Below are 12,871 nucleotides of genomic sequence, written 5' to 3' on the forward strand. Positions count from 1 at the left end.
GGGGAATTCAGTATTCTTCTGAGATGGGACTGGAAGAGTGGCAACTTCATACAGTAGGCGGGCATTATTTGGAGAAAGTGATTAGAGGACAGCCATTTAAATAGCAAGGCAGAGAGCCGAACACAGTCTGACAATGAAGACGGCAGTTAGAAGATTTGAGATGCCATCACAAATAAGTGAACAATGGTAATGCCGTTCCTCTGGTTTCCAGTCAGTTTACTGATTACATTTAATGTGTTTAATGCAGCAATCCAGCCCCTGAAGCAGATGCAACACGCTGAAACACTGCCAGTGTCGGGTGGGCATATGGTTCAACAAAAACAGAGCAAGCAAGGAGTATCTCGACAAAAACGACAGCAAGCAAGATAAGTGTTATGAAATTCTGAATACACCTTTTACATAAATCAAGCAGATTCACATCAGGAGAGTTGTTAAATCGGGACAAGTACCTTAGAATGCAAAGAAAAATTAAAAATCATTTAATCAGAAAATAAAAAATTTAATCAATTTGCATAAGAAAATAAATATTTGAAAAATTGGTTGCTATATATAGAGCATAAACAGTACATGTCTTTCCTTTGAGTTTTAACCAAAAGCGGTTATTACCCATGTAAGAGGTACTGGACATTAGAGCTCGGGGGAAACTATTGAAATACCAATTGTTTGTTTATATTGTTTATAGGGGGATTCACTGCAAAGGTTTGGATTTTTATAGTTTACACAAAAAAAACATAAGGCCCAACATGCAAAGTGGATTTTAAAGGGGAGGCCAGGGAAGAGATAAAGGAGAGTTGCTTGCCTGTAACAGGTGTTCTCCCAGGACAGCAGGATTTTAGTCCTCACATGTGGGTGACATCATCAGATGAAGCCCTGTCACGGAATACTTTTGTCAAAGTTTCTAGAACTTTGACTGGCATACTGAGCATGCCCAGCATAGCACTAACCCTGTGGCCACACAGGGTCTCCCTTCAGTCTTGTTTGTAGCAAAAAGTATGAGTGAAAAATAAAATAAGAAAACTGTATCGAACCCAACTCCGCAGGGTGGCAGGTGGGTTTCGTGAGGACTAACATCCTGCTATCCTGGGAGAACACCTGTTACAGGGAAGCAACTCTGCTTTCTCTCAGGACAAGCAGGATGGTAGTCCTCACATGTGGGTGAATAGCAAGCTACAGGCCGACTCATACTCCTGTAACAAAGCAGGCCAAGCAGCACACATGTGCAACGGGCACAACAACTGGGGTGCTGTGGCCACGATGAGGCAGGCTGAAATTCACAGCAGGTCGAGGTAGGATGAGTTGGGTTTACACTGGGAATAAGTTCTTTAGGACAGACTGGCCAAAGACGGAGTCTTGTCAATGCAGAAATGGGCTGCGAAGGTGTGGAGAGAGCTCCATGTCGCAGTCTTGCAGATGTCGGCAATCGGTACTGAACGGTAGTGTGCTACTGACGTTGCCATGGCCATGACTGATTGTGCCTTCACTCGTCCCTCAAGTGGATGGCCTGCTTGCTAGTAGCAGAAAGCAATGTAGTCTGCCAACCAGTTGCAGAGAGTCTGCTTTCCCACTGCAACTCCAAGTTTGTTTTTGTCAAAAGAAACAGAGTTGGGTGGACTTCCTGTGGGCTGTAGTGCGGTCTAAATAGAATGCAAGCGCACGCTTACAGTCCAAGGTGTGCAGAGCTCGCTCACCCGGGTGAGCGTGAGGCCTTGGAAAGAAAGTGGGCAAGACTATGGACTGATTTAAGTGGAAATCTGTTACCACCTTAGGAAGACATTTAGGGTGAGTGCAAAGAACCACACGGTCATGGAGGAACCTTGTATAGGGTGAGTAGGTCATAAGGGCCTGTAACTCACTCACTCTGCAAGCAGACGTGATGGCTACTAGGAAAGTTACTTTTCATGTAAGATATCCGAGTTCGCAGGAGTGCAGGGACTCAAAAAGAGGAGGCATGAGCCGTGCAAGTACTATGCTGAGGTCCCCCATGCCACGACTGGTGGTCGTAGAGGAGGCTTAAGCTGTAGTAAGCCTATCATTAAGCAACTCACAAGGGTTTGAGCTGTTATTGGGGCATCCCCTACTCCTTGATAAGCCGAGATTGCAATGAGGTGTACTCTGATGAAGTCTGGAGACTAGATTCCGAGAGGTGCCAGAGATAATCTAAGAGTGCTTGTGTGGGGCAAGAAAAGGGATCAAAGCCTTTCTGTGTGCACCACACGGTGAATCTCTTCCATTTACAGCGTTAAGACTTCCACGTGGAAGGCTTCTGTGAAGCCACGAAGACTTGAGAGACGCTACTAGAAAGGTTGAGGAGTTGTATCATCAAACTTTCAACATCCAGGCCATCAGGGACAGGGTCTGGAGGTTCAGGTGGTGCAACTTGCCGTGATTCTGTGTTATGAGATTGGGCACCATGCCTAGGCGAATGGGTTCCTGGACAGAGAGGTCGAGAAGTATGGGAAACCAGAGTTGTCGTGGCCAATACGGGGTTATGAGTATCATTAAGCCTCAGTCCTGTTGTAGCTTCATGAGAGTCTTGCTTATTAGTGGAATCGGAGGGTACGCATATAGCAGGCCTGTGTTCCAGGAACCAGTGAAGGCATCCATGGTTTGTGCTCGTCGGTCCCTGTGTAGGGAACAGAATCGTTCCATTTTGCGGTTCTGGCTGGACGCAAAGAGGTAGATGTCCAGCTGACCCCACCGGTGGAAGATTGTCCCCACAACAGAGGGATCCAGAGACCACTCCTGGGGCTGGAAACTTCAGCTGAGGTGGTCCGCCACTGCATTCTGTGTGCCTGCTAGGTAAGTGGCTCGCAATAGAATTGAGTGCGACAGGACCCGTGCCCAAATCTGCGCTGCTTCTTGGCAGAGCAGATGAGAGCCTGTGCCCCCCTGTTTGTTCAGGTACCACATTGCTACTTGGTTGTCTGTTTGAATCAGGACGACCTTGCTGGATAGACAGTCCCTGAATGCATAAAGGGCATACCGCATCGCTCAAAGCTCTAGAAAGTTGATTTTATAGGTTGCTTCGACTTCTGTCCAAGTCCCTTGGGTTTGAAGGCCTTCGACATGGGCTCCCCAACCTAGGTTGGAGGCATCTGTGGTTAAGGTCACCTGAGGAGCCGGTTGCCTGCAGGGAAGACCTGTTTGTAAGTTGGCTTTGTGTGTCCAGCAAGCAAGGGACAGAAGAGGCCGGTTGGTTATGTGGACAAGGGACGAAAGTGGCTGAGTGGCTTGGTGCCACTGAGATTTTAGGGTCCATTGAGTCAGTCTCATGGCTAGGTGGGCCACTGGGGTGACGTGGACTGTTGATGCCATCTGGCTGAGGAATATAAGCATTTGGCGAGCCGAGGCTGTTTATAGACTGCGAATAAAGTTGGACAGTGTGGTTGTGTGGTCGTTGGGTAAGAACCCTTTGGCCACTTTGGTGTCTAAGTCTGCTCCTATAAAGGAGAGATGGTGAGACAGTATTAAGTGGAATTTCGGATAGTTGATCAGAGACCCCAGTGAGTGCAGGAGCCGTATAATGAGATTGAGGGAGTCGAGGGCTTCTTGCCTGGACTGGCTTTTTATGAGCCATTCGTCAAGATATGGAAAGACGTGGATGCCCTTGCGGCATAAGTGTGCAGCCATGACTGCCAGGCACTTCGTGAACATTCGGGGTGCCGATACCTGTATTGGTAGTGACCGTGACCCACTACAAATCGCAGGTATTTACGATGAGGAGGGAAGATGGCAATATGGGCGTAGGCGTCTTGAAGGACTAGAGAGCAGAGCCAAACCCCCTGTTGTAGTAGGGGGAGCATGGTGCTGAGGGACACCATTCTGAATTGTTCCTTGTGAAGAAATATATGTTTAAGGAACAGAGATCAGAATAGGCTGGAAGCCGCTGGGTTTTTTGGGGATTAGGAAATAGTGGGAGTAGAACCCTTTTCCCTTGCTGAGTCGAGGGAACCAGTTCCACGGCAGTGGCATACAGAAGGGTTGAGAGTTCTGATTCGAGAAGTCCTGTGTGATCGTCCCGGCTCCCCACTGGACTGGGTGGGGAGTCCGGGGGTACCGCTGAAAAATTTAGACGGTAACCATGGGTTATGATGGACAGCACCCATTGGTCCGTTGTAATTGGGTGCCACTTGGTTACGAAATGGCAAAGGCAGCCTCCCACTGGTAAATTGGGTTGTGGGATCAGGGGGAGGTGGCTGCTGCTCTCTGGAAAGGAGTCAAAATGCAGTCGCATGACCAGCTTGTGGAGTTGGTTGTGCTCTAGGAGTTCTTGTTTCTTGTGCATGTCCTCTCTGAGAGGCCCGAGCAGGTCGAGCACGGGACGAGGGAGGATAATACCTGAGTGGTCTATAGAATTGCTTCCTGGTGTCCCTACACATGGCCCTGCTGGCTACGGAGGGTACCTCTGAAGGGACAGTGGATAGCTGATGCAGGGTTTCATAATGGTCCTTTAACTGGGCCACTGTGTCGTGAATCTTGTCTCCAAACAAGTTTTCTCCTGTACATGGGAGATCTGCAAGCTTGTCCTGCACCTCCGGGAATAGGTCCGAGGTCTTAAGCCAGGCCCAGCGTCTAACACTGGTGCCCGTTGCCGAGACTCTGGAAGCTGTCTCAAGAGTCGTAAGCAGCTCTCACTTCATGTTTACCTGCTTCCAAACCTTAACTTTCATCCTTTTGTAGGATGGAAGTTAAGGTTTCTTGATGTTGTTGAGATAGCGTATCTGCAAATTCCTGGACTTGTTTCCAGAGATTTCTATTATATTGGGTCACGTATAATTGGTATGCAGCTAGTCGCGCTATTAACATGGACCCTTGAAAGACTCTGCGCCCCAATGCATCTAGTGCCTTATGTTCCTTACCAGGAGGAGGAAAGGAATGTGGACGGGATCTTTTAGCCTTCTTTTGGGTGGATTCCACCACTACAGAATGATGAGGCAATTGGTTTTTCTGAAATCCTGGGACTTGCTGGACCAGGTATGTAGCATCAGTCTTTCTGTTGACTGGAGGCATGGTACCTGGATGGTCCCATAAGCGGTGCAAAAGATCAAGAAGAACTTCATGCACTGGAATTGTCATGACCTCTTTTGGAGCGCCTACAAATTCTAAGATCTCCAGCATCTTGTGGCGAGCGTCTTCCTCCGTTACCAATGAAAACGGAATAGTTTCAGACATCTCTGACAAAGCTGGCAAAGGAGAGGTCTTCAGGAGGAGATAGACGCCTTTCTTCTGGGGGATGAAGGCTCTGAGAGTAAGTCCTTGGAAGATTTGAGTTCGAGGATGCCTTCTCACATGGATCATAGGGAGTTTATTTTATTTGTTTTTTTGTATACCGTCACTCGGGTTCCATTGTAACGGTTCACAACAATAAATAATGCTGCACAATAAATATACTAAAATCAACTTCCTAGGACTAAAAAATAAAACAAATTATAACCATTCAAATAAAAACAACTCATAAAACAATTAAATAAACTTATCATACAACTATCCCTCCCTCCTCCTATCTTATAACCAATGTATGGTGGGAACAATAACACCCAAACCATCTTCTATAAAACAAGAAAAAAATAGTTAAAACTGTAAAATCATGACATAAGAACAGAATTTAAGATAGTTTGGGGTAAGCCTCCTTAAAAAGCCAAGGTTTTAGAGCCCTCTTAAATTGTTTAAAATTTGTCTCCATTCAAATCTCTACGGGGAGAATGTTCCATGTCCCTCACTTCATTCAGCTGTTCTGATTGTACTGCTGGAATGGTAAGTAAACCTTTATTGGCAGAACGTAAATTTCTCTGGGGGACATGTAATTTGATTGCATAGCAATTGATTTAAATTTAACTCTAGATGCAATAGGCAGCCAGTGTAAGTTGATCAAAGTTGGGGTGATATGATCGGATTTCTTTTTTCCGGTCAGAATGTGAGCTGCTACATTCTGTAAAACTTGTAAAGGTCAAGTAGTGGACGCAGGTAATCCTAAAAACAAAGAATTACAGTAATCTAAACTACAAAATAGTAGAGACTGCAACACAGTACGGAAATCACCCTGATTAAGTAAAGGCTTCAGGCGATGTAATACTAGGAGCTTTGTGTTCCCTTCCTTTACCTTCCGTTTCTTCCTCTCCCGCCAATATTCCTGAGGGAGGAAGGATGCCAGAGCCTAGAGGACGAGAAGGCATCGATGGATGTCGAGGTGGCATCGATGGATGTGGCACCAGCTTCGGAGGTAGTGCCGGCATAGACGGCACCGAGGTGGATGAAGTGCACTTAGGCACCAGTCCCGATGGCCCTGGAACAGGCTCCAGCATCGGTGGATCCCATGCTGGGATCGGGCCAGAAGTTCCCTCTTCTTCCTCCGAGGAACCAGGTATGGGAATTGGGACCTGGGGAGGCCTCGACAGTTGACTCGATGTCAGCGTGTCCGATGGCATGGGCTGAGTCGGCAGGACATCGATGATTGTGTCCTAGCGCTCAAGGAGGGATGCGAACATCGAGGGTGCCGGTTCCGGTGCCTTATGGGGGCCAGAACCGGTGGCGAATGGAAGCCCTGAAGGGCATTCAGAACTGCCTGTTGGACTAGTTTGTCCAACTCCTCCCTGAAGGCTGGCATGGATAGCACTGCACCTGGGGTAGGAGGCAGGCTAGGCGTTACTGGAGACTCTTCAGGGATCTGTGGAGGCTCCGTATCTGGCACCAATATCGGTAGGGGAACGCCTCGGGGTCCGGGTCCAGAGGAGGAGGGGGGGCTCCTCTCCTTGGGCCCTCTTCGCAGGCGGCTCGATGAAGTCGATGCCGCTGCAGTATCTGTGCTGGCTCTGGGTGGGGATGTATGTCGGTGCCGGTGACTATGTTTCCCTTGGTGCTCAGTCCGGTCCTTCTCCAGCACAGAGGATGACTATGCCGATGCCTTCAAGGGTGTCTGTGAAGGACGGTCACCCGCTCCATGATGTTCCTGGCGGGGCGTTTCCGAGGTCGATGGACCCTCTCTGGTCGGTGCCAGTTGAGCTGGAGTCCATGAAGCAGAATGTTTCGACGCAAACAAATGCTCCATCTTGTCCAGTCAAGCACGCCGGCCTTTGGGGGTCATTTGTGCACAACTGAGGCATCGACTGATGTCATGCGACGACCTAAGCACAAAACACAAACATCATGTGGGTCCATGATGGACATGGTCCTTGGGCACTCAAGGCATTTTCTGAACCCGGTCGCCATGCCGAAAAAATGGCGGGCACGTGGTCGATGACCGTCGGGCACCATGAGGTATGCCACCAGGAACAGACCGCAAACCGCGGGAAAAACACTTACCGAGCATCAGAGGGAACAGAGCATGATGGGGGACCCCGGTGAGGGTGATTTTAAGAAGGTAAACTTCAAATATTTCCGTGAGGAAAGTTGTGAGGAAATTTCTCATAGAGCTCCTAACCACAAGGCAACTTGCTGCGCGGAAAAAAAGAAACTGAAGGGGGACCCTGTATGGCCACAGGGTTAGTGGCATGCTGGGCATGCTCAGTGTGCCAGTCAAAGTTCTAGCATCTGATGTTGTCACCCACATGTGACATCCTGCTTGCCTGGGAGAAAGATCATTCCCCCATCTCCTCACCAGTTCTTCTCTTGGATGCCCACCAAATGTCCCCTTTCTTTTATTCAATCTACTTCCTATCCTGACACCCATTCACTTACATCCCTCTTTCGCTCACCTCTCTTCCATTCTGATTACACTCCATAGCTACTTCCTGCCCTGTCTCCTCTTCATCTGGGTCCTCTTGACTGTCCAGCTTGGCTCGGGTTCTCTTTGGTTCCAGTTCCTCCTTGGGCTGGGGTGGGGACTGACCCCTGGCACACCGCCGTTTCCTCCTCTTCTCGGCATCCCTGCCTTTCCCCTTTGTTGCTTGCCGCTCAGCCTTTTCAATCTGAGGAAGGATCACACAAGGGAAAAGGGATGAGTCAGATACTCTTGTACTCTGGTCAGGTATCACCCTCTGTTCACAGGCTGCAATTCTTCCTTCTCTTACCTCGATCAATTTGTGCAGCTTGTCCAGGTCTGGTGGCTGAGCTGCCTGGAGGACCTTCCAGATTCCCTGTTCCTCATCTAGGGTAACCTCCAGCAGGTCTCCTTCCATCATTAGTTCCTCCAGCTGCTGTCGGGCAGGATCAGACAGTTCTAGGACTGGGCCACAGAGCCGCGGAAGGCAAGAAGAAATCACATCTAGGTCTGAGAGGAAAACAGGAGAACAATCAGTTATTGCTTCTTTCCTCCACCACCCCTTTTCCTACAGGAGGTGGTGGGGGGTGTCAATAACTACATGAAGTCAAGACTGCCTTCCTCTCCCCCCAAAGTTTCCTCCAGGGGAAAGCAGGATCAGTGACTGTCGCCTCTTTCCTAAAAGGTGAGAGAGATCAGTGGCTGACCCAGCCTGGACACTAATAGGCAGAGCAGGGCTGAAGGCAGGAGTCCTCTTACCTGAAGGTGCATTGTTGCCATTCTCAGTCACCTTGTCTCCGTTTTCAAGCAGCACCTTCTGGAAGGAGGAGGAAATAGATATAACACTGCTACCACTGCATATCTCAGTAAAAACAGGACAGAACCTCATCCAGGGAACAGGTTCTGGAGAGAGAGCATCCCCACCTCCAATACTAAGAAAAGCTTCTCCTTACACCTGCTGATGGGGAGAGAAGAGGGGGGGGGAGGGGGTGGGCCTGTGGCCATGCTTACCTTCTGTTGCTGCTCGTTCCAGCTAGTACCCTTCAGGGCCACCATCTCCTTGGTCATGTCACTCTGCAGCCGTTGCCGCAGCTCACTCAACTTCTCCAGAAGGGTTGCCACTTCTTGGGCCGCCAGTGCCTGCCGGGCCCGGTCCTGCCAGGTGATGGCTCTTTCTGTCAGGCACTGAAGCGCCTCACCCTCTGGCAGCCTCACTGGCAGCTTCTGTAGGGCTACTAACAGTGAGAGTATAGTCTCTAGGCGTGGCCGGCGTGAGCGCATACACAGAGAGCATAGAAACTTTGTGGACCAGTCCCACCAGGCCAGGGAGTGTTTCTGACCACCCATTCTGGGGCAGGGCACACAAGAGCCATGGAACCAGTCCTGGCAGAGGTTGCACTGCAGCATGAGGTCCGTGGGGGCTTGGCCACATATACAGAGCTCCACTTGCTCCTCAGGATTCAGTGCCCGCATGCATGCCTTGTTTTGGTTGGATTTCCGCAGCTGCAGAATCCCTTCCTTCTCCTTCTGTTCTCCTTCCTTAAAGGCAAGGATCTGAGGAAAAGAAGAGGGGGTGAGGAAGTGAAACCTGAGATTCCTCCGTCCCAATTGCCCTGGCTCATGGTTACAGATCCTGGCTACTTACTACTGATCCGGGGTCTCTGAGGTCCTGTGCTGAAAGTCCTAAGCTTTCTGTGTCTGATTTATACAGCCCTAGCTCCTTCTGCTTCCGCTTACTGCGTTTAAAACTGTCAGAGTCTGCATCTGTACATGGGCACAGCACCTGTTGGGATAGAAAGAAGAGAGTTCAAAGAGTGACTGTATGGGTAAGATATCAATAAGAGTGGAAGGGAAGGAAGGATATTTCAAGAAAGCAAAATTGCTTACCTTGTAATAGGTGTTATCCCAGGACAGCAGGATGTAGTCCTCACATATGGGTGACGTCATTCACGGAGCCCTTAAGCGGGAAAAACTTCTGGCAAGTTTCTAGAAGCTTTTAACTGGCTGCCTGAAGCTACTGAGCATGCCCGGCATGCCATGATATTCCCTGCCACAGGGGTCTCACTCCAGTCTTGTATGTAGCAATAAGCGTTAGCAAATGTAAAATAATAAAGTCTGAGGCCCAACTCCGCGGGGTGGCGGGTGGGTTCCGTGAGGACTACATCCTGCTGTCCTGGGATAACACCTATTACAAGGTAAGCAATTTTGCTTTATTCCAGGACAAGCAGGATGCTAGTCCTCACATATGGGTAATTAGCAAGCTAGAGGCTGAGTCATTGTCCATGCAGTTAGCAGTGATGCATGTTTGAGGAAATGATGCAGCCGAAGATCACAGCAGGTTGGATGTAGAAGGAGTTGGGATTAAACTGGAAACAAGTTCTTTAAGACAGATTGTCCATAGGCTGAATCCTGTCGTCCTTCCTTGTCCAAACAGTAATGAGCTGCAAAGGTGTGAAGGGAACTCCATGTTGCTGCTTTACAAATGTCAATGATTGGCACTGAACGAAAATGTGCTACTGAGGTTGACATTGCTCTTACTGAATGTGCCTTTACTCGCCCTTGGAGAGGAAGGCCTGCTTTTTCATAGCAAAATTGTATGCAATCTGCTAACCAATTGGATAGAGTATGCTTTCCCACTGCTTTACCTGGCTTATTTGGGTCATAAGAGACAAAAAGCTGATTGGATTTTCTGAGGGACGTAGTGCGATTTAATAAAAAGACAATGCACGTTTACAGTCCAAAGTGTGTAGAGCTCTTTCGCCTTGGTGAGAGTGAGGCCTTGGAAAGAATGTGGGTAGAACTATTGTTTGATTTAAGTGGAATTCCGTAACTACCTTAGGAAGGAATTTTGGATGTGTTCGGAGAACCACTCTGTCATGGAGAAACTTTGTATAAGGTTCATATGTGACAAGTGCTTGTAACTCACTAACTCTTCTAGCTGATGTGATGGCTATGAGGAAAATAGTTTTCCATGTGAGAAATTTAAGTTCACAGGAACCTATGGGTTCGAAAGGAGAACGCATTAATCCTGTTAAAACCAGATTCAGGTCCCATTGTGTAGCTGGAGGCCAAATTGGTGGTTTAAGGTGAGTTAGACCTCTCATAAATCTACTGACGAGAGGTTGTGTGGATATAGGTGCATCTCCTATCTTGTGATGATAAGCGGAGATAGCGCTCAAATGCACTCTGATTGACGATGTCTGAAGACCAGAGTCTGAAAGATGGTACAAATAGTCTAGAAGAGAAGTAGTGGGGCAAGTGAAAGGATCAATATTGTTTTGCTTGCACCAGAAAGTAAACCGTTTCCATTTGAAAGAATAATTCCTTCGTGTGGAAGGTTTGCGTGAAGCTATAAGCACTTGAGAAACATTAGTTGAGAGATTAAGTGATTGTAGGATTAAGCTTTCAACATCCATGCAGTCAGGGATAGGGATTGAAGGTTGGGATGGCGCAACCGACCCTGATCCTGAGTGATGAGATTGGGAGCTACTCCCAGGCGTATTGGATCCTTGACTGACAGGTCTAGCAGTGTGGGAAACCATACTTGTCGAGGCCAATATGGGGCTATGAGTATCATGGACCCCTTGTCCTGTTGTAGCTTCACCAACGTCTTGGTGATAAGCGGTATTGGAGGATATGCATATAGTAGGCCTGAGTTCCAAGGGCGAGCAAAGGCGTCCTTGGCTGGTTGGTTCTTCTGTTTGTGCAGAGAACAGAAGTTGTCCACTTTGTGGTTCAGATGCGACGCAAAGAGGTCTGTTGTTGGTTGTCCCCAACGTTGGAATATTTTGATCGCTATAGAGGGATTCAGGGACCATTCGTGTGGTTGGAACTGGCGACTGAGCCGGTCTGCTAGTACATTTTGAATCCCTGCTAAATAAGTGGCCTGTAGGAACATTGAGTGGTTCAAGGCCCAGTCCCAAATTTGTGCCGCTTCCTGACAGAGGAGATACGAACCCGTACCTTCCTGTTTGTTGATGTACCACATGGCTACAGTATTGTCTGTCTGGATTAGTACAGTCTTGCGTGAAAGGCAGTCTTTGAACGCATGTAGCGCATAACGTATAGCTCGAAGTTCCAGGAAATTGATTTGATATTTAGCTTCGAGTTTTGTCCAAGTTCCTTGAGTTTGAAGAGAGTTTACATGAGCTCCCCATCCCAAGGTGGATGCATCTGTAGTTAATGTTATCTGGGGGATCGGTTTTTGGAAGGGTAGGCCCTTGCGCAAATTTTCCTTGATAGTCCACCATTGTAGCGAGGAGCGTAGTTGGTGGATTACTTGGATTTGATAATGTAGTGGTTGTATGGCTTGGATCCATTGTGATCGAAGAGTCCATTGGGTTAGTCGCATTGCAAGTCTTGCCATAGGAGTGACGTGAACCGTTGAAGCCATGTGGCCTAGTAAGATTAGAAACTGATGAGCTGTCGCTTGTGGTTGTATGGACAGGGAGTACGCCAACTGGGACAGCGCTTGTGCACAGTCTTCTGGAAGAAACGCTTGTGCAAGGTTTGTGTTTAATTCTGCCCCTATATATTGGAGTAAATGAGAGGGGTGCAGGTGGGATTTTTGATAATTGATGAGAAATCCCAGTTTGTGAAGTAACTGTATTGTGTAATGTAGAGAAGTTAGTGCTCCTTGTTGTGACTGACTTTTTATTAGCCAATCGTCGAGATAAGGAAACACATGAACACCTTGTTTGCGCAAATGTCCTGCTATCACTGCTAGGCATTTGGTGAATACTCTTGGAGCTGAGGCTAGGCCGAATGGCAAGACTCTGTATTGGAAATGCTGATGTCCCACCTTGAATCTGAGGTACTTGCGATGAGGTGGGAATATTGGTATGTGAGTGTATGCATCTTGAAGATCCAGAGAACAAAGCCAATCCCCTTTTTGTATGAGTGGAAGCATGGTGCCTAAGGACACCATTCTGAATTTTTCTTTTCTTAGAAATTTGTTGAGATTTCTGAGATCTAGAATGGGACGTAGGCCTCCGGTTTTCTTTGGAATGAGGAAATACCGGGAATAGAATCCTCTTCCCTTCTGAGTGTGTGGTACGTGTTCCACAGCTTTTGCTTTCAGAAGAGCAGATAATTCTGTTTGTAATTGAGGAATGTGTTCGAGATAGGAGTTTTGTGGTGGAAACTCCTGAGAGATGTGAAGTCTAGGCGGTAACC

The 12,871-nt window shown here is 48.0% G+C and overlaps 1 protein-coding gene across 5 annotated transcripts in view; it reads right to left on the reverse strand.

The window, feature by feature from the left end:
• Positions 1-12,871, reverse strand: part of KDM5C (lysine demethylase 5C) — a 314,227-nt gene that overhangs the window by 24,828 nt on the left and 276,528 nt on the right. For all 5 annotated transcript variants that reach the window (XM_029607393.1, XM_029607421.1, XM_029607412.1 and 2 more), the window contains 5 exons: positions 9,342-9,479; positions 8,708-9,250; positions 8,456-8,513; positions 8,007-8,206; positions 7,692-7,904 (listed from right to left, as the gene is read on the reverse strand). In XM_029607393.1, coding sequence (XP_029463253.1) covers positions 7,692-7,904; positions 8,007-8,206; positions 8,456-8,513; positions 8,708-9,250; positions 9,342-9,479 — 1,152 coding nt within the window. The remainder of the gene's footprint in view (positions 1-7,691; positions 7,905-8,006; positions 8,207-8,455; positions 8,514-8,707; positions 9,251-9,341; positions 9,480-12,871) is intronic.

Source organism: Rhinatrema bivittatum, chromosome 1 (genome assembly GCF_901001135.1).
Source record: "Rhinatrema bivittatum chromosome 1, aRhiBiv1.1, whole genome shotgun sequence".
Taxonomy (NCBI): Eukaryota; Metazoa; Chordata; class Amphibia; order Gymnophiona; family Rhinatrematidae; genus Rhinatrema; species Rhinatrema bivittatum.